The sequence below is a fragment of the Engystomops pustulosus genome, chromosome 2 (genome assembly GCF_040894005.1).
Source record: "Engystomops pustulosus chromosome 2, aEngPut4.maternal, whole genome shotgun sequence".
Lineage (NCBI taxonomy): Eukaryota > Metazoa > Chordata > Amphibia > Anura > Leptodactylidae > Engystomops > Engystomops pustulosus.
This window is the reverse complement of record NC_092412.1, coordinates 4,618,832-4,640,359: the sequence shown is the minus strand read 5'-3', so window position 1 is coordinate 4,640,359 and position 21,528 is coordinate 4,618,832. Positions and strand designations below refer to the sequence as shown.

The 21,528-nt window shown below is 50.1% G+C and overlaps 2 protein-coding genes across 3 annotated transcripts in view; one reads left to right on the top strand and one right to left on the bottom strand.

Annotated features, from left to right (window-relative positions):
- The window catches only part of LOC140117147 (olfactory receptor 52N2-like), a 135,789-nt gene that overhangs the window by 70,585 nt on the left and 43,676 nt on the right, over positions 1–21,528 (bottom strand). The window lies entirely within an intron of this gene.
- On the top strand, positions 12,939–20,857 carry LOC140116356 (uncharacterized). Its single transcript, XM_072132883.1, has 5 exons — positions 12,939–13,130; positions 16,202–16,259; positions 16,356–17,635; positions 17,732–18,869; positions 18,966–20,857. The coding sequence occupies exons 1-3, from the start codon at positions 12,939–12,941 to the stop codon at positions 17,381–17,383; spliced, it is 1,278 nt and encodes a 425-aa protein (XP_071988984.1). The 3' UTR covers positions 17,384–17,635; positions 17,732–18,869; positions 18,966–20,857.

Genomic DNA, 21,528 nt, shown 5'->3' with positions numbered 1-21,528 from the left:
CTGTAGAGGAGAGCCGGGCACTATGCAGCGACTCTGTACAGGAGAGCCGGGCACCATTCAGCCACTCTGTACAGGAGAGGCAGGCACCATGCAGCCACTCTGTAGAGGAGAGCCGGGCACTATGCAGCGACTCTGTACAGGAGAGCCGGGCACTATGCAGCGACTCTGTAGAGGAGAGCCGGGCACCATGCAGCCACTGTGTACAGGAGAGGCAGGCACCATGCAGCCACTCTGTAGAGGAGAGCCGGGCACTATGCAGCGACTCTGTACAGGAGAGCCGGGCACCATGCAGCCACTCTGTACAGGAGAGGCGTGCACCCTGCAGCCCTGTACCCTGTACAGGAGAAAAAAAACACAAAAAACACACACAAAAAAAAAATAAAGTTTACACTTTAATTTTGAAAATGTTTAACCCGAGGGCTAGGGGTAGAGGACGAGGGCGGGGACGTGGGCATCCAACTACTGCAGGGGTCAGAGGCCGTGGTCCTGGGCGGGGTGAGACACCACCTGCTGATGAGGGAGCAGGGGAACGCCGCAGAGCTACACTCCCTAGGTTCATAATGTCTCAAGTTACTAGGACTCGTGGTAGAGCACTGTTGAGGCCAGAACAGTGCAAAGAGGTGATGTCGTGGATTGCGGACAATGCTTCTAGCCATTTGTCCACCAGTCAGTCTTCCACGCAGTCCACCCATGTCACCGAAATCAGCACTCCTCCAGCTCCTCCACCTCAGCCTCCTTCCCCCCAGTCTGCCCCCTCCCAGCAAAATTTGGCATTTGAACCGACATACTCTGAGGAACTGTTTTCTGGACCCTTCCCTCAGTCACAAAGCACATGTCCGGTTGCTGCTGAGCTATTTTCCGATGCCCAGGTTTTCCACCAGTCGCAGTCTGTGGGTGATGATGACATTATTGACGTAGTGGAAGCAGTGTGTAAAGAGGTGTCCGACGATGAGGAGACACGGTTGTCAGACAGTGGTGAAGTTGTTGTCATGGCAGGAAGTCCGAGGGGGGAGCAGACTGAGGATGATGAGGTGACAGACCCAAGCTGGGTTGATAGGCCGGGTGAACACAGTGCTTCTGAGACGGAGGCGAGTCCTATAGCAGAACAGGTTGGAAGAGGCAGTGGTGGGGCCAGACGGAGAGGCAGGGCCAGAGCTGGTGCATCAGCGCCAAATGTTGCCCGTAGTCAAGCTCCCGTGGCGAGGGCTAGATTTTCAGAAGTCTGGAGGTTCTTTAAAGAAACACCGGATGACCGACGGACTGTGGTGTGCAACCTGTGCCAAACCAGGATCAGCAGGGGTTCCAGCACTACCAGCTTAACTACCACCAGTATGCGCAGGCATATGAATGCTAAACACCCCACTAAATGGCACCAAGCCCGTTCACCTCCGGCCGGGCACACCACTGCTCCTTCCCCTGTGTCATCTGCTAGTCAGCCCCCTGCCCAGGACCCCGGCCCAAACACCTCCCGTGCGAAAACCCCATCTTCGCCTCCACGATCCTCCACAGCATCCACTAGCGTTCAGCTCTCCATACCCCAGACGCTGGAGCGCAAAAGGAAGTATAGCGCAACCCACCCACACACCCAAGCCCTCAACGTCCACATCTCCAAGTTGCTTAGCGTGGAGATGCTGCCCTATAGGCTGGTAGAGACCGAAGCCTTTCGAAACCTCATGGCGGCGGCCGCCCCTCGGTATTCGGTCCCCAGCCGCCACTACTTTTCCCGATGTGCCGTCCCAGCCCTGCACAAGCACGTGTCAGAGAACATCATCCGTGCCCTGACCAACGCCGTTTCTGACAAGGTCCACCTGACCACGGACACGTGGACGAGTGCTGCCGGGCAGGGCCACTATATATCGCTGATGGCACATTGGGTTAACTTGGTGGAGGCTGGGACCGAGTCTGACCCTGGGGCTGGTCATATACTGCCGACGCCGAGGATTGCGGGGCCTACCTCAGTCCAGGTCTCAAAGGCCTACTATGCCTCCTCCTCCTCCCACCCCTCCTCCACCTCCTCCTCCGAATTACCATCCATGGGCATGGCGCCATCAGTCGGTAGCTCTAGGCGCAGCAGCAGCAGGCGGTGCTCAAACTGCTGAGCCTAGGCGATAAAAGGCACACCGCCCAAGAGCTATTACAGGGCATCACGGCGCAGACTGATCTGTGGCTGGCACCGCTGAACCTGAAGCCAGGCATGGTTGTGTGTGACAACGGCCGTAACCTGGTGGCGGCTCTGCAACTCGGCAGACTGACACATATGCCATGCCTGGCCCATGTGTTAAATCTCATAGTTCAGCGTTTCCTCAAGACATACCCCAATCTGTCTGATTTGCTCACAAAGGTGCGCCGCATCTGTGCGCATTTCAGGAAGTCCAGCACAGATGCTGCCACTCTCAGGGCAGCGCAGCGCCGCCTCCAACTGCCCGCTCACCGACTGTTGTGGGACGTGGCCACAAGGTGGAATTCAACATTAACCATGTTATCCAGAGTTTACCAGCAGCGCCGAGCGATTGTAGACTGCCAGATGTCAACTTCCACCATAACTGGTAGTCAGGTCAGTCAGCTTCCTCAAGTCTACAATGAGGAGTGGACGTGGATGTCTGATATCTGTCAGGTGCTGAGTAACTTTGAGGAGTCAACACAGATGGTCAGTGGAGATGCCGCCATCATCAGCCTCACCATCCCGCTGCTTGGCCTGTTGAAAAACTCTCTGGTCAGCATGAAGTCGGAAGCTTTGCGCTCGTCACAAGAGACGGGAGAAGAAGATTCCCTTGTTGATAGCCAAAGCACCCTTAGGTCTGTTTCTCAGCGCATATCGGAGGAGGATGAGGAGGAAGAGGAGGAGAATGTTGGCGAGACAGAAGAGGGGACCATTGTTCAGTCCTTCACTGTTCAGCGTGTATGGGCAGAAGAAGAGGAGTTGGAGGAGTTGGAGGAGGAGGAAATGGACAGTCAGGCCAGTGAGGGGAGTGAATTCTTACGCGTTGGTACTCTGGCGCATATGGCAGATTTCATGCTAGGCTGCCTATCCCGTGACCCTCGCGTTCAAAGAATTTATTCCAGCACCGATTACTAGGTATTCACTCTCCTGGACCCACGGTACAAGCAAAATCTTTCCACTCTCAACCCTGGAGAGGAAAGGAGTGTGAGAATGCATGAATACCAGCAGGCCCTGGTGCACAAGCTGAAACAGTATTTCCCTTCTGACAGCGCTAGCGGCAGAGGGCGTACTTCTGCGGGACAAGTAGCGAGGGAGAGTAGGCGAGCAGGCAGCTTGTCCAGCACTGGCAGGGGTACGCTTTACAAGGCCTTTGCCAGTTTTATGTCACCCCAGCAAGACACTGTCACCTGTCCCCAGTCTCGGCAGAGTAGGGCTGATCTTTACAGAAAGATGGTGAGGGAGTACGTAGCTGACCATACCATCGTCCTAAATGATCACACAGCTCCCTACAACTACTGGGTTTCAAAGCTGGACATGTGGCATGAACTGGCGCTGTACGCCTTGGAGGTTCTTGCCTGCCCTGCCGCTAGTGTGTTGTCCAAGCGGGTTTTCAGTGCAGCTGGTGGCATCATCACCGATAAGCGTACACGCCTGTCGACTGACAGCGCTGACAGGCTGACGCTTATCAAGATGAATAAAGCCTGGATTTCTCCGGATTTTCATTCTCCACCAGGTGAAAGAAGCTCAACCTGAATAATGTATGCACTCCTCCTCCTCATTGTCCTCCGTCTCCTCCTCTTTGTACACTAAAGCAGAGGAAACTGGCTATTTTTTGCCAGGGCCAACTGGCTATAGCTATAGTACTCTATGTTTTAAATTTTTCTGGAGGACCACCTACCTGTTCCTCTTTTTTAAACAATTTTTGGGAGTGCCACATACAGGCACTCAATCTATTTAATTTTTCTGGAGGACCAGCTACCTGCTCCTCTGGTTTGAAAACTTTTTTGGACTGCCACATACAGGCACTATCCAAATTAAATTGTCTCCATAGCAGCCTCCACACGTCATCGCCATAGCTGCCTCCAGAAGTCGTCCATATAGCTGCCTCCATACATGGTCTCCTTATCAAACGAGCTGTGTCGGGCAGAATTTTGGGTTGTTTTCATGGATTCCACATCAAACTTGTTAACTTTGTCGCCACCCTGCTGTGTAATCCACAAAATATACTGGCAAACTTTTATCATTTACCGATATTATTTCAGCGCTTCTTGAGCATCTGTTTACATTCCCCTCACCCGCCATATCCCAAACTTATAAGAACGCTACTACACTTGATCTTATACAAAAGGTTCTTAGAAGTGCTGTTTGGGGAGTAGCCTAGAGACAGGGGCTTGGATTGGCAGCGGAGCGCCAGCTCCATGCCAAGATCCAACTAACATAGTTTTAACTGCAGCACCTTTAATCTACTACTAGTTCACTGCCTCCATACATGGTCCCCTTATCAAACGAGCTGTGTCAGGCAGAATTTTCAGGTGTTTCACCAGATACATAGTGGAACTCGGCCCATCTGTCGCCGCCATGCTGGAGACCTGAAGTTGCAATCATAGCAGCGCAATATGGATGCCCCATACTGTCGCTCTTAATCATGGAACCATTTCCGTAAAAACAATTAAAAATAGAACCACTATGCTATTCCATTATTCCTAGGTGAAATATTCAAACGACCCCGCCTGCTTTGAAAATTAAAATTTTTTCAAAGTAAACGCTTCTGGCCCCCAGGCCCATTTTGGGTGGGGAGGAGCCGAGAGACAGGGGCTTGGACAGGTGAAAACTCGCCTGGCAGTGGACCGCCAGCTCCATCCCAAGATTAGGCAGCCTCAGAGGCATCCATGCATGCTGCCCCTGCTGTTTCCTGTCCATTTTGCCTCCACGATCCTCCACAGCGTCCACCAATGTCTCATTTCAACTGTCTATACGCCAGACGCTGGAGCACGAGAGGATATGCAGCACATCATCCCCTTATCAAACAAGCTGTGTCAGGCAGAATTTTCAGGTGTTTCACCAGATACATAGTGGAACTCGGCCCATCTGTCGCCGCCATGCTGGAGACCTGAAGTTGCAATCATAGCAGCGCAATATGAATGCCCCATACTGTCGCTCTTAATCATGGAAGTCGTCTCCATGGCTGCCTCCACATGTCGTCCCCTTATCAAAAGAGCTGTGTCAGGCTCATTTTTCGGGTGTTTCACCAGATACGTTATGGAACTTGGTCACTATGTCGCCACCATGCTGTGTTATCGACTAAATATACCGTCAACCTTTTCTTCACATAGGAAATCATTTCAGCGCTTCTTGCTCACCTCCTTTGGTTCCTCTCTGCCACCCATTGGTTTGAAGCCTGAGTCCATTTAGGGTATGTCGCCATGCCACTCTCTAGCCTGCCGCTGCTGCCGCTGCCTCTGCATGCCGTCCCCTATAGTGTCAGGGTCAATTATTGGATGTTTTAGATGCTATCTAGCCTCATTCTGTCACTCTGTCATGGCCATGCTGTTGCCCATAATTTTGGCATAATGGTGCGATTAAGCAGCCTCAGAGGCATCCATGCATGCTGCCCCTGCTGTTTCCTGTCCATTTCCGTGGTGTTTCCATCCTTTTCTGAGGTTCCCAGGTGTTTGGCCAAGCTTCCCTGTGCAGAGCCTTGGTCCCCTTGAAAAATGCTCGAGTCTCCCATTGACTTCAATGGGGTTCGTTATTCGAGACGAGCACTCGAGCATTTTAGTGCTCGCTCATCTCTAGTCACCAGGTATAAGTGGTGGACCCCAGGGGTCTGTGCTTGGCCCACTATTAGATAATTTATTTATTAATGATTCATAGGTAGGAATTAATAGCACCGTGTCTAGACAACACCAAAATGTGTAGTGTAATACAGTGTATGGAGGATGGGAGTAGTAGTACAAGCTGTGTAGTGTAATACAGTCTATGGAGGATGAGGGGAGTAGTACAAGCTGTGTAGTGTAATACAGTCTATGGAGGATGGGAGTAGTAGTACAAGCTGTGTAGTGTAATACAGTCTATGGAGGATGGGAGTAGTAGTACAAGCTGTGTAGTGTAATAAGGTCTATGGGGGATGGGGGTAGTAGTACAAGCTGTGAAGTGTAATACAGTCTATGGAGGATGGGGGGAGTAGTACAAGCTGTGTAGTGTAATACAGTCTATGGAGGATGGGGGGAGTAGTACAAGATGTGTAGTGTAATACAGTCTATGGAGGATGGAGGGAGTAGTACAAGCTGTGTAGTGTAATACAGTCTATGGAGGATGAGGGTAGTTGTACAAGCTGTGTAGTGTAATACAGTCTATGGAGGATGGGGGGAGTAGTACAAGCTGTGTAGTGTAATACAGTCTATGGAGGATGGGGGGAGTAGTACAAGCTGTGTAGTGTAATACGGTCTATGGAGGATGGGGGGAGTAGTACAAGCTGTGTAGTGTAATACGGTCTATGGAGGATGGGGGGAGTAGTACAAGCTGTGTAGTGTAATACAGTCTATGGAGGATGGGGGTAGTAGTACAAGCTGTGTAGTGTAATACAGTCTATGGAGGATGGGAGTAATACAAGCTGTGTAGTGTAATACAGTCTATGGAGGATGGGAGTAGTAGTACAAGCTGTGTAGTGTAATACAGTGTATGGAGGATGAGGGGAGTAGTACAAGCTGTGTAGTGTAATACAGTCTATGGAGGATGGGAGTAGTAGTACAAGCTGTGTAGTGTAATACAGTCTATGGAGGATGGGGGTAGTAGTACAAGCTGTGTAGTGTAATACAGTCTATGGAGGATGGGGGAGTAGTACAAGCTGTGTAGTGTAATACAGTCTATGGAGGATGGGGGTAGTAGTACAAGCTGTGTAGTGTAATACAGTCTATGGAGGATGGGGGTAGTAGTACAAGCTGTGTAGTGTAATACAGTCTATGGAGGATGGGGGAGTAGTACAAGCTGTGTAGTGTAATACAGTCTATGGAGGATGGGAGTAGTAGTACAAGCTGTGTAGTGTAATACAGTCTATGGAGGATGGGAGTAGTAGTACAAGCTGTGTAGTGTAATACAGTCTATGGAGGATGGGGGGAGTAGTACAAGCTGTGTAGTGTAATACAGTCTATGGAGGATGGGAGTAGTAGTACAAGCTGTGTAGTGTAATACAGTCTATGCAGGATGGGGGTAGTAGTACAAGCTGTGTAGTGTAATACAGTCTATGCAGGATGGGGGTAGTAGTACAAGCTGTGTAGTGTAATACAGTCTATGGAGGATGGGAGTAGTAGTACAAGCTGTGTAGTGTAATACAGTCTATGCAGGATGGGGGTAGTAGTACAAGCTGTGTAGTGTAATACAGTCTATGCAGGATGGGGGTAGTAGTACAAGCTATGTAGTGTAATACAGTCTATGGAGAATGGGAGTAATACAAGCTGTGTAGTGTAATACAGTCTATGGAGGATGGGAGTAGTAGTACAAGCTGTGTAGTGTAATACAGTCTATGGAGGATGGGGGTAGTAGTACAAGCTGTGTAGTGTAATACAGTCTATGGAGGATGGGAGTAATACAAGCTGTGTAGTGTAATACAGTCTATGGAGGATGGGAGTAGTAGTACAAGCTGTGTAGTGTAATACAGTCTATGGAGGATGGGGGTAGTAGTACAAGCTGTGTAGTGTAATACAGTCTATGGAGGATGGGGGAGTAGTACAAGCTGTGTAGTGTAATACAGTCTATGGAGGATGGGAGTAGTAGTACAAGCTGTGTAGTGTAATACAGTCTATGGAGGATGGGGGTAGTAGTACAAGCTGTGTAGTGTAATACAGTCTATGGAGGATGGGAGTAGTAGTACAAGCTGTGTAGTGTAATACAGTCTATGGAGGATGGGGGTAGTAGTACAAGCTGTGTAGTGTAATACAGTCTATGGAGGATGGGAGTAGTAGTACAAGCGGTGTAGTGTAATACAGTCTATGGAGGATGGGAGTAGTAGTACAAGCTGTGTAGTGTAATACAGTCTATGGAGGATGGGGGGAGTAGTACAAGCTGTGTAGTGTAATACAGTCTATGGAGGATGGGGGGAGTAGTACAAGCTGTGTAGTGTAATACAGTCTATGGAGGATGGGGGGAGTAGTACAAGCTGTGTAGTGTAATACAGTCTATGGAGGATGGGGTAGTAGTACAAGCTGTGTAGTGTAATACAGTCTATGGAGAATGGGAGTAATACAAGCTGTGTAGTGTAATACAGTCTATGGAGGATGGGAGTAGTAGTACAAGCTGTGTAGTGTAATACAGTCTATGGAGGATGGGGGTAGTAGTACAAGCTGTGTAGTGTAATACAGTCTATGGAGGATGGGAGTAATACAAGCTGTGTAGTGTAATACAGTCTATGGAGGATGGGAATAGTAGTACAAGCTGTGTAGTGTAATACAGTCTATGGAGGATGGGGGTAGTAGTACAAGCTGTGTAGTGTAATACAGTCTATGGAGGATGGGGGAGTAGTACAAGCTGTGTAGTGTAATACAGTCTATGGAGGATGGGAGTAGTAGTACAAGCTGTGTAGTGTAATACAGTCTATGGAGGATGGGAGTAGTAGTACAAGCTGTGTAGTGTAATACAGTCTATGGAGGATGGGAGTAGTAGTACAAGCTGTGTAGTGTAATACAGTCTATGGAGGATGGGGGGAGTAGTACAAGCTGTGTAGTGTAATACAGTCTATGGAGGATGGGGGGAGTAGTACAAGCTGTGTAGTGTAATACAGTCTATGGAGGATGGGGGTAGTAGTACAAGCTGTGTAGTGTAATACAGTCTATGGAGGATGGGAGTAATACAAGCTGTGTAGTGTAATACAGTCTATGGAGGATGGGAGTAGTAGTACAAGCTGTGTAGTGTAATACAGTCTATGGAGGATGGGGGTAGTAGTACAAGCTGTGTAGTGTAATACAGTCTATGGAGGATGGGGGAGTAGTACAAGCTGTGTAGTGTAATACAGTCTATGGAGGATGGGAGTAGTAGTACAAGCTGTGTAGTGTAATACAGTCTATGGAGGATGGGAGTAGTAGTACAAGCTGTGTAGTGTAATACAGTCTATGGAGGATGGGAGTAGTAGTACAAGCTGTGTAGTGTAATACAGTCTATGGAGGATGGGAGTAGTAGTACAAGCTGTGTAGTGTAATACAGTCTATGGAGGATGGAGGGAGTAGTACAAGCTGTGTAGTGTAATACAGTCTATGGAGGATGGGGGGAGTAGTACAAGCTGTGTAGTGTAATACAGTCTATGGAGGATGGGAGTAGTAGTACAAGCTGTGTAGTGTAATACAGTCTATGGAGGATGGGAGTAGTACAAGCTGTGTAGTGTAATACAGTCTATGGAGGATGGGGGAGTAGTACAAGCTGTGTAGTGTAATACAGTCTATGGAGGATGGGGGTAGTAGTACAAGCTGTGTAGTGTAATACAGTCTATGGAGGATGGGAGTAATACAAGCTGTGTAGTGTAATACAGTCTATGGAGGATGGGAGTAGTAGTACAAGCTGTGTAGTGTAATACAGTCTATGGAGGATGGGGGTAGTAGTACAAGCTGTGTAGTGTAATACAGTCTATGGAGGATGGGGGAGTAGTACAAGCTGTGTAGTGTAATACAGTCTATGGAGGATGGGAGTAGTAGTACAAGCTGTGTAGTGTAATACAGTCTATGGAGGATGGGAGTAGTACAAGCTGTGTAGTGTAATACAGTCTATGGAGGATGGGAGTAGTACAAGCTGTGTAGTGTAATACAGTCTATGGAGGATGGGGGGAGTAGTACAAGCTGTGTAGTGTAATACAGTCTATGGAGGATGGGAGTAGTAGTACAAGCTGTGTAGTGTAATACAGTCTATGGAGGATGGGGGGAGTAGTACAAGCTGTGTAATAATAATAATAATAATAATAATAATAATAATAATAGTACATTATTATCCCAAATGGGAACTTAAAGTGTCACCTCCGCAGTACATCAAATTGACAAGACATCACATATATAAAAACTCACATAAAAAGAACACATATACAATAAAACACCAATACACATAAGTAAATTTCACCCGATATTCAATAAATAATTACTTAAATAGATTATAACAGTAATAAAATAGAACCCATTTTTCCAAATAGTCTCATTTTCTAAAACATTCCTATTTTACCCCTAATCGCTGTATTTGACAGCTCGAGAGCGGCCGGTATAAACGTCTTTTTAAATCTCTCCGACCTGCAACGCAAGAGAATAAAACGGGAGCTAAAACCACTGATCTGCGCCTGCAGCACGCCATGCATTGGGTGGTCACTATTATTTCTAATTTTTTCCAATTTCCTTATTATTCCGCACTGTACAAGTTTCTCCCATCTATCAAATTGCAGGCCTACTATCGAGGAGGCTTTCTTAATTATCTTATCCATCTTTTGACAATCCCTACTAGAGATACAATTGCCCCAAGCCACAAAAAAAATAAACAAAAAAGGAGCTAACACAGTACCCTGGGGGGCCCCCGTACTGCACACCACCTCGTCAGACCATATGTCACCCAGCCTGACCCTCTGTGGTCTACAGCGCAGATAAGTCATCAGCCATTTGATCATGATCGGTTCTATCTGCATAACCTGAAGCTTAGATTCTAACAATGCTGGAATGATCGTGTTAAATGCGCTGCTGAAGTCAAAAAAAGTCAGACGAACCTCTGTTTTAGGAGATTCAAGATGAGCACATACTCTGTGTAACAGGTTAATTAGTGCATCATCTTCTCCCAGCCCACGGCGATATGCAAATTGTAACGGGTCTACAAAATCCTTCACCACACTAGATAAGTGCCGCATAACCAGTCTTTCTAAGATTTTCATGACCACCGGGGTCAGAGCTATTGGTCTGTAATCGTTTAACGTTTTCGGTCGAGGGACTTTATTCACAGGAACTATGACCGAAGTTTTCCATAAAGTCGGCACTATTCCACATTGTAAGCTCATATTAAATAAATGTGTGAAAACCTCCCCCAGCTCCCTACAGCACGATTTCAGGACCCTATTATCTAACATGTCTGGGCCTCCAGCTTTACTAGATTTTATTCGTCCTAATTCTAGTACCACATCCTCAACTTTAATCGGCGGCATCATCTCCTGTTTTCCTCCCTCGTATCATTCCCCCACCACATTTAGATTTACACCATCCCATACGCTACTTCCCGACACTATGGAATTACTCATATCATCAAACCGATTAAAGAAATTATTCAATTCGTTGGCCTTCTCTGTATCCCCTTCTGCCCCTTCAGTTCGCACAGGTATTCCGGTGATTAGTTTTAGACCCTTCCAGACCTCCTTTGTATTCTGCTCAGACAGCTTATTTTCTAATCTCTTTTTATATGCAGCTTTGCACTCCCAAATTTTATGTTTCACATCCTTCAATAGACTTCTATAGGAATCCTCATCCCCTACTAAGAAAGCCCGCCTCTTCCATCCCAACAGTTTCTTAAGTTCTCCAGTCATCCAAGGTTTGTTATTAGCAAATATTTTGACCCTTTTTTCTGGCACTATACTGTCTACACAGAACCTGATATAGTCACTGACCAGAGTAACACCCAGGTTTACATCGCCCTGAGCTTCGCCACATAACAACTCCCAGTCTGTAGTTGCGAAACAGCATTGCAATTCCTCTTCCACCGACCCTGACCATTTACGTACCACTATCTCCTTGGGAGGAAGTCTTTTTAGGACCGGGCGATATCGCGGTTTCAGAAAAATCAAATTATGGTCAGAATTTCCCAAGGGTGGCATTGTCACAGATTTGTAAGCATCAGTAGTGTTAGCATAGAATAAATCAAGTATATGTTCTCCTCTAGTTGGCCGGCCTCATCACCAGTGCTAAAATCTCCACGTCTCCACAGCAATGTTTAATTCTCACTGTAATATGTTCGGCTAAACACCACCCCTGATTTACATAAATGATAATACCTCCTCCTTTTTTATCCCACTACTTCTACAGTCCCTATCTCCCCTAACCTGGGAGAAGCCTGGTACACTAATCAGGCTATCCGGGATCATATCGTGCAGCCACGACTCAGTGAAACACATAATACAGCACTTCAACATTTCATTGTTATTCATGACCATAGAATGTAACTCGTCCATTTTGTTACTTAGAGATCTTACATTTCCAATTAACACCGAAGGGACAAACGGTCTCATCCCCCTCTTCCTCTGTTTACGCTTAAAGCCTGCCCGTGTTCCCCGAAACGGTCTCCTAATTTCTTTTGGTATATCTTTACAGTTCATATTCCTCCTAGGTATAGATTTCTGAATGTCTAAAAGTACATGACGCGTAAACCTAATTCTGCTGTTCTCCTTAGGATGCATATACTCATTTTTCCTTTCCTCCCCATATTTATAAAACCCGGGGTTGAGATTCCCTAATCTCAAACCCATATTCAGTCCTCCACCAGATTTCCTACTTCCATTGGACATAAATTGGTGGTGCAGACATAGGGGGGGGGGGGTTAATCTCCCCAATAGTCACAAGTATATCTTCATTGTCCGATCTAGACCTTGATAAACATTGAGCAGCAATTGCAGCATTAGTTTGCACCCAGACCTCCTTATTCAGACCGCGGTACGGGGCCATAGGGGGGTAGAACAAGCACCTGCCCTGGATGGAGCCCAAGAGAACCCCCATCCTCTGATCGAGGTAGCCCAGACTCTCCACAGCCCTCGGAGATATCTCGCCAGGTAGACCTCGGCAACAACGGGCTGGGTCCAGTAGCAGAGACCACAAACAGAGCGGGATACTTCCGCCCACCCCCAGTACAAAGTACAGATGCAGAACAAAACTCCACACTCTGAGTGCCTGCAAGACCTCATATTCCGGGACGCCCCAGGACCCCATTACAGGACTGACTGCACCAGCAGTCGGTACCATCAAATCACCCTGGGAGATTTTCCTCCTCAATTCGTTAGGCCACAATGGGAGACAATCTGAAATGCAGGGATCCTCTCCTCCCATCCCTAGGCATTGGCCCGTCCTCCCCCCACCAGGGACCCCATACCTTGGATCCAGACGTTGGCAGTCCCACTTCATACTCCGGCCTCTCCAGCCCCACGTCCGATGTCTTCCCTCGGGACCAGTCCAGCACGAGGTACAGCAGGTCTTCGAAGGTAGTCCAACTCTTGGCGGTATTCCAAAATAATAGAGTCCCGATGTTATAGCAGTCAAAAAAACAGTCGGTGGGCACAGAGGGACCTCCAGTCACCCAAGTAGTGGCAGCAGACACAGGCAATCCCCAGCAATCCCAGCAATGGCGGCAGGGACGGAGGCCCCCAGGCAGTCCAGACAAGGGCGACAGAAGATCCCCAGCCGCCCTAGGCAGCAGCAACACAGGACCCAGGATCCCCAGCAGTCCAGGCAACAGCGGTGTAGGTAAGGAATCCCCAGCGATCCAAATCCACATAGGACAGGACAGAACAGGACAGGACAGATGAACAGGGGGGGGCAAACAAGTCTCCTCACTCCACAGCCGGGGACACGGGCCGCCGCACCCGCAGCACGCGGACCGCAGCCGCAACCAGCCCCGGGCAGACCACACCGATCGGAACGGACACCAGAGAACGGGCACCGCACCGGCCACAGCGCACGTGGCAATCCCGGCAGGACGACCCCAGACAGGTCAGAAACAGGTCACACCGGGGGGCGAGGAGGGAGGACGGGGATGTCAGGGAGCCGGCGCCGAGCAGCAACAGCGCCCGGACCGCGACGGCACCCGAAGGTGAGCAGGAGCAGGGTGACGTGCAGCCGCTTCCGGCGCAATGGGGAACACAGCCATCCATAATACGGTCTATGGAGGATGGGAGTAGTAGTACAAGCTGTGTAGTGTAATACAGTCTATGGAGGATGAGGGTAGTAGTACACGCTGTGTAGTGTAATACAGTCTATGGAGGATGGGTGTAGTAGTACAAGCTATGTAGTGTAATACAGTCTATGGAGGATGGGGGTAGTAGTACAAGCTGTGTAGTGTAATACAGTCTATGGAGGATGGGGGTAGTAGTACAAGCTGTATAGTGTAATACGGTCTATGGAGGATGGGGGGAGTAGTACAAGCTGTGTAGTGTAATACAGTCTATGCAGGATGGGGGTAGTAGTACAAGCTGTGTAGTGTAATACGGTCTATGAAGGATGGGGGGAGTAGTACAAGCTGTGTAGTGTAAAACAGTCTATGGAGGATGGGGGTAGTACAAGCTGTGTAATGTAATACAGTCTATGGGGGATGGGGGTAGTAGTACAAGCTGTGTAGTGTAATACAGTCTATGGAGGATAGGAGTAGTACAAGCTGTGTAGTGTAATATGGTCTATAGAGGATGGGAGTAGTAGCTGCAGGTGACTTGGACAAACTGAGTGTTTGGTCATTCACTTGGCAAATGAGGTTCAATGTGGATAAATGTAAGGTTATGCATCTGGGGCTAATAATACACAGGGAACATATGTCCTTGTGGGAGTAAATCTGGGAGAGTCTCTCGCTGAGAAGGACCTGGGTGACTGGTAGATCATAAATTATATAACAGCACAATGTCAATCAGCTGCCTCTAAAGCCAGTAGGATCTTGTCATGTATGAGCAGTGGTCTGGACTCTGGGGATAGGGATGTAATATTACACTGTACAAGACATTGGTTCTGCCTCACCTGGAATATACCGTCCAGTTCTGGGCTCCGGTCCATAAATAGGAGGCCCTGGAGCTGGAGAGGGGACAACGAAGAGCCACAGAAATGATAAGGGGTATGGAGGGTCTCAGTTATGAGGAAAGATTAAATCAACTAGATTCTAGAGACGACTAAGAGGAGACATGATAAATTTATATAAATATATAAATGGTCCATACAACAACATAAGTTGTTCCAGGTTAAATCAAATCAAAAGACAAGGGGGCGGAGTCTGCGTCTGGAGAAAACCAGGATTAATCACCAGAGGGGACAGGACTTCTTTACTATGAGAGAGGTCAATCTGTGGAATAGCTGAGCTCAGGCGCTGGTCACAGCAGGGACAGCAGAGAGCTTCAAGAAGGGTCTAGATGCCTTATTACATGTAAATAACATTGATGGTTCTGTTATATAGAATTGTTCCCCCCCCCCCAATCCCTTCCTCATCCAATCCCTTCCGCATCCAATCCCTTCTTCATCCAATCCCTTCCCTTCTTCATCCAATCCCTTCCCTTCCTCATCCAATCCCTTCCCTTCCTCATCCAATCCCTTCCTCATCCAATCCCTTCCCTTCTTCATCCAATCCCTTCCCTTCCTCATCCAATCCCTTCCCTTCCTCATCCAATCCCTTCTTCATCCAATCCCTTCCCTTCTTCATCCAATCCCTTCCCTTCCTCATCCAATCCCTTCCCTTCCTCATCCAATCCCTTCCTCATCCAATCCCTTCCCTTCCTTGGTTGAACTTGATGGACATTTGTCTTTTTTATACCGTAGAAACTCTGTAACTACCTGGACCACACACATGAAGGAGCTCCCAGCCAATGGAAATGACAGATTATATTACCCCAATTCTGTAAATACGTCCCCTGATCATTAATAATTATCTCTTTATTCTGTTTTATGACATATTTTATTACACTCCAAACCTACTTTATAAATCTGCAGATTCTTGAATACACCTGTGCATGGAAAATACATCCATCCATCTATAGATTATGGAATATTGTATGGATTCATAGACAGGATTTGTACGGACCTACTAGAGTGTAGATGGCGCGATAGTGAATAATCCCCAGAAACCCCCAATATGGCTGCACTTCCTGGTGTCACCTCCAAACATTGTCCACCATTTACATAACTACAGTGTGTACATACCTGTATAGTGGTGGGTGCATGGAATGTCACAGGATTCCAGCCAATTGTGATGTCATAATGCAGGGGCGGGGCTACAGGAGTGGGCGGGGCTACAGGAGTGGGCGGGGCTACAGAAGTGTGATGTCACAATGGCTCTTGGCTATAAAAGTCCCCCCTGCCTTCCACCTGGTGCCATTTGGTCCCCGCTAGTAGTGGAAGCAGGAGCTGAAACTATTAGTGGTCCTTATTGCATTTCTATTTCAAGTCTTTTCTTTGAGATCTTGATCTAGTGATTTTTCTCCATCAGTGGGTAGGGGCTTTGCCTCCTGCCCTTTGTGGGCCTTGGGCTCCCCCAAACTTTTTAGATTTTCAGTGTATTTTATACATCTTTTCCTGTGATCAGGAGCCTGAAGAGCCCACGTGGCTTATAATGGACCAGCGATCCCGGATGGCAGAGTCAGGTAAGTGGACACTTCTTCTACAGGATGTATCATCTGTCGTACACAAATTATACAAAGCTCTAATACACCTTCAATTATTTTTTATTGCATTTCTAGACTTTACCCCGAGACGACGTCTCCGTTCATCAAGGCAGCGTCTGCCAGCGCCAGATGATGATAATAGTGTACCACGCACGGACCGCCGGTCACGCCGCCGCGGCCGCCAACAGGGCACAGAGCGCAGCCGTTCTCCACTCCGTCGAGAAGGAGCACCAGGGAGTAGTGGGGCAATCTCCTCAGCAGTGCCTGCACCATCCTCTCCTAACAGCATACGACAGCGGACGAACCAAAGGTCGGAGGGCCGCCCAACACAGCGCCACAGAGGGCAACAACACAGCCGCTCTCCAAGCCGCCAAGAGTCTGAGTTAGCACGGCGCAGACGCCAACCACGCAGCCGCTCTCCACGTCAAACACACCATGAGACAGGGAGCCACAGACGCCAAGTGGACAGAGTGCGCAGCCGCTCTCCACACCATACACACCCTGAGTCAGCGCGCCACAGACGCCAAGTGGATAGAGTACCCATCCGCTCTCCACCCCGTCTAGAGCCTGATGCTGCAGCACCACTAGAGCTTGAGGTACCAGCAACACCAGAGCTTGAGGCACCAGCACCACCAGAGTCTGAGGCACCAGAACCACCAGTGCCTGAGGCAGCGCCAAGGCCATCAGAACCTGGGACACTAGCACTACCAGAGCCTGAGGCACCAATACCACCAGAGCCTGAAGCATCAACAGGGCCAAGTGTAGCCATATCATCTGCAGTGCCGGGCCCTGTAGTGTCATCTGTGCCTAATGAGCCAGCTAGGCAGGAGAATGAAGGCCCAACCACCAGTGGTATTACCACAACGCAGCGCCCCCAGAATAGACGACCCCGGAGAGGGCGTGCTGGAAGACTGGAACGTCTGCAGATGATGAACTACACCCTAACTGATGACGCCAACTCATCATGCATCATTTGCATGGAAGACTTCGTAGCACAAGAGAGAGTTGCCAAGCTGCCCTGCAGTCATCTCTTCCACTATGACTGCATCATAAGGTGGATTGGAGAAAATGTCAGCTGCCCAATCTGCAGAGCACCCGTCTAACAAGACCAGACGACCAGAATCACCAGCCGGAGCATCTAAAAGCCGTCTTCCATCACACCGCATATAGCTGCACATCGCAGGGGCCTAAACCTCAGACAGAACCAGAAACATCACTGCCTCTGCACCAAGACCTCTGCGACTGCTAAGCCAAGGCTTAGGGCTTCCCCAACCTTTAAGGTTTTCTTTGATCAGGAGGCTGAGGAGCTCATAACAGGTTCATAACATGCCAGCGATGCCAGATGTCAGAGTCAGGTAAGTGGACGCATCTTCTGCAGGATGTATCATCTGACGTACACAAATTATACATCGCTCTAATACACTCTCAATTTTTCTTTATTGCATTCCTAGACTTTAGCCCGAGTCGACGTCTCTATTCATCAAGGCAACGTCTGCCTGCGCCAGCCGATGCTGAAACCGTACTGCGTACAGACCACCAGCCACACTGCCGACGACCAAACAAAGGGCGCAGCCGTTCTCCACTCCGTCGAGAAGCTGAAGCAGCGCCACAGACTAGTGCAGCAATCTCATCAGCAGTGCCAGCACCATCCGCTCCTAACAGCATACGACAGCGTACAACCCAAAGATCGGAAGGCCACCCACCACAGCGCCGCAGAGGGAAACCACACAGCTGCTCTCCAAGCCACCCAGAGTCTGAGTTAGCACGGCGCAGGTGCCAACCATGACGCAGCCGCTCTCCATGGCATACACACCCCGACTCATAGATGCCAAGCGGACAGAGTGCCAGCCGCTCTCCACCCCTTCCAGAGCAAGAGGCAGCGCGCCATAAAAGCCAAGTGGATAGAGTACCCATCTGCTCTCTACGCCGTCAAGAGCCAAAGGCAACAGCACCACCAGAGCCTGAGGCACCAGCAACACCAGAGCCTGAGGCATCAACAGGGCCAAGTGTAGCATTATCATCTGCAGAGTCAGACCCTGTAAAGTCATCTGTACATATGGAGCCAGCTAGGCACGAGAACGAAGGCGCAAACACCAGTGGTATTACCACAATGCAACGCTCCCAGAACCCACAACGCCAGAGAGGGTGCACTGGAAGACTGGAATGTCTGCAGATGATGAGCTACACCCTAACTGATGATGCCAACTCATCTTGTATTATATCTATGGAATACTTCATAGCAGAAGAGTCTGTAGCCAAGCTGCCCTCGAGTCATCTCTTCCACCATGGCTGGATCTTAAGGTGGATTGGAGAAAATATCAGCTGCCCAATCTGCAGAGCACTCGTCTAACAAGACCAGACAACCAGAAAAAGCGGTTTACCATCGCAGGGGCCTAAACCTCAGACAGAAGCCATCCAGAAACATCACTGCCTCTGAACAAAGACCTCTGTGACTGCTAAGCCAGAGGATTAGGGCTTCCCGAACCCTTTTAGGTTTTCTGTGTGTTTTGGACATCTTTTCCTTTGATCAGGAGCCTGAAGAGCTCACGTGGCTTATAATGGACCAGCGATCCCGGATGGCAGAGTCAGGTAAGGGGACGCTTCTTCTGCAGGATGTATCATATGTCGTACACAAATTATACAAAGCTCTAATACACCTTCAATTTTTCTTTATTGCATTTCTAGACTTTAGTCCGAGCCGACGTCTCTGTTCATCGAAGCCCAGCCGATGCGGAAACTGCACTGCGCACAGCCACCGGCCACACCGCTGCCGACCAAATACAGGGTGCAGCCGTACTGCACTCTGCCGATAAGCTGAAGCAGCACCACAGACTAGTACGGCAATTGCATCAACAGTGCCAGCACCAGCACCAGTGACCGCATACGAGCGAAAGATCGGAAGGGCACCGACCACAGCGCCGCAGAGGGCAACCACACAAACCAACCAGAGTCTGAGTAAGCATGGCGCAGGCACCTACCACGCAGCCGCTCTCCATGGCATACACAACCCGAGTCAGGGCACCATAGACGCAAATCAGACAGAGTGCCAGCCGCTCTCTACGCCATCCAGAGCATGAGGCAGTGCGCCATAGACGCCAAGTGGATAGAGCACCCATCCGCTCTCTGCATCCACATGTGGGGGTCTGCCATGTGCCCTGACAGCGAGTTACATCCACATGTGGGGCGGCCGCCATGTTCCTTGTCAGCAAGTTACATCCCCATTTGGGGGCTCCGCCATGTGCCCAGACAGCGGGTTACACCCACATGTGGGGGGGCCGCCATGTGCCCTGACAGCAGGTTACATCCACATGTGGGGCGTCCGCCATGTGCTTTGACAGCGGGTTACATCCACATGTGGGGGGGTCCGCCATGTGCCCAGACAGCAGGTTACATCCACATGTGGGGGGTCCTCCATGTGACCAGACAGCAGGTTACATCCACATGTGGGGCGTCTTCCATGTGCCCAGACAACGGGTTACATCCACATGTGGGGCGTCCACCATGTGACCAGACAGCCGGTTACACCCACATGTGGGGGGCCCGCCATTTGTGCCTTGAGAGCAGGTTACATCCACATGTGGGGGGTCCGCCATGTGCCCAAACAGTGGGTTACATCCACTTGTGGGGGGTCCGCCATGTGACCTGACAGCGGGTTACATCCACATGTGGGGTGTCCGCCATGTGACCTGACAGCGGGTTACATCCACATGTGGGGTGCCCGCCATGTGACCAGACAGCCGGTTACAACCACATGGGGTCCGCCATGTGCCCTGACAGCGGGTTACATCCACATGTGGGGTATCAGCCATGTGCCCTGACAGCGGGTTACATTCACATGTGGGGGGTCCGCCATGAGCCCAGACAGCTGGTTACATCCAGATATGGGGGGTCCGTCATGTGCCCAGACAGCAGGTTACATCCACATGTGGGGGGTCCGCTGTGTGCCCAGACAAGGGGTTACATCCACATGTGGGTGGTCCGCCATGTGCCCAAGCAGCTGGTTACATCCACATGTGGGGGGTCCGCCATGTGCCCAGGGAGCGGGTTACATCCACATGTGGGGGGTTCGCCATGTGCCCAGGTAGCGGGTTACATCCACATGTGGGGGGGTCCGCCATGTGCCCAGGGAGCGGGTTACATCCACATGTGGGGTGTCAGCCATGTGACCAGACATCGGGTTACATCCACATGTGGGGGGTCCGCCATGTGCCCAGACATCGGGTTACATCCACATGTGGGGGGTCCGCCATGTGCCCAGCGAGCGGGTTACATCCACATGTGGGGGGTCCACCATGTGCCCAGACAGCGGGTTACATCCACATGTGGGGGGTCCGCCATGTGCCCAGACAGCTGGTTACATCCAGATGTGGGGGGTCCGTCATGTGCCCTGACAGCGGGTTACATCCACATGTGGGGGGTCCGCCATGTGCGAAGACAGCTGGTTACATCCACATGTGGGGGGTCCGAAGTGTGCCCAGACATTAGGTTACATCCACATGTGGGGGGTCCGCCATGTGCCCTGACAGCGGGTTACATCCACATGTGGGGGGTCCGCCATGTGCCCAGACAGCGGGTTACATCCACATGTGGGGGGTCCGAAGTGTGCCCAGACATTAGGTTACATCCACATGTGGGGGGTCCGCCATGTGCCCAGGGAGCGGGTTACATCCACTTGTGGGGGGTCAGCCATGTGACCTGACAGCGGGTTACATCCACATGTGGGGTGTCCGCCATGTGACCTGACAGCGGGTTACATCCACAAGTGGGGTGCCCGCCATGTGACCAGACAGCCGGTTACAACCACATGGGGTCCGCCATGTGCCCTGACAGCGGGTTACATCCACATGTGGGGGGTCCGCTGTGTGCCCAGGGAGCGGGTTACATCCACATGTGGGGGGTCCGCCATGTGCCCAGGGAGCGGGTTACATCCACATGTGGGGGGGGTCCGCCATGTGCCCAGGGAGCGGGTTACATCCACATGTGGGGTGTCAGCCATGTGACCAGACATCGGGTTACATCTACATGTGGGGGGTCCGCCATGTGACCAGACAGCCGATTACATCCACATGTGGGGGGTCCGACATGTGCCCAGACAGCTGGTTACATACACATGTGGGGTATCAGCCATGTGCCCTGACAGCGGGTTACATCCACATGTGGGGGTCCGCCATGAGCCCAGACAGCTGGTTACATCCAGATATGGGGGGTCCGTCATGTGCCCAGACAGCAGGTTACATCCACATGTGGG

Coding starts and splice junctions, on each gene's coding strand:
- LOC140116356 (XM_072132883.1), top strand. CDS start 12,939: ATGGGAGACAATCTGAAATGCAGGGATCCTCTCCTCCCATCCCTAGGC. Junction 13,131..16,201: donor GGTACAGCAGGTCTTCGAAG/GTAGTCCAACTC, acceptor TCCTGTGATCAG/GAGCCTGAAGAGCCCACGTG. Junction 16,260..16,355: donor ATCCCGGATGGCAGAGTCAG/GTAAGTGGACAC, acceptor TTGCATTTCTAG/ACTTTACCCCGAGACGACGT.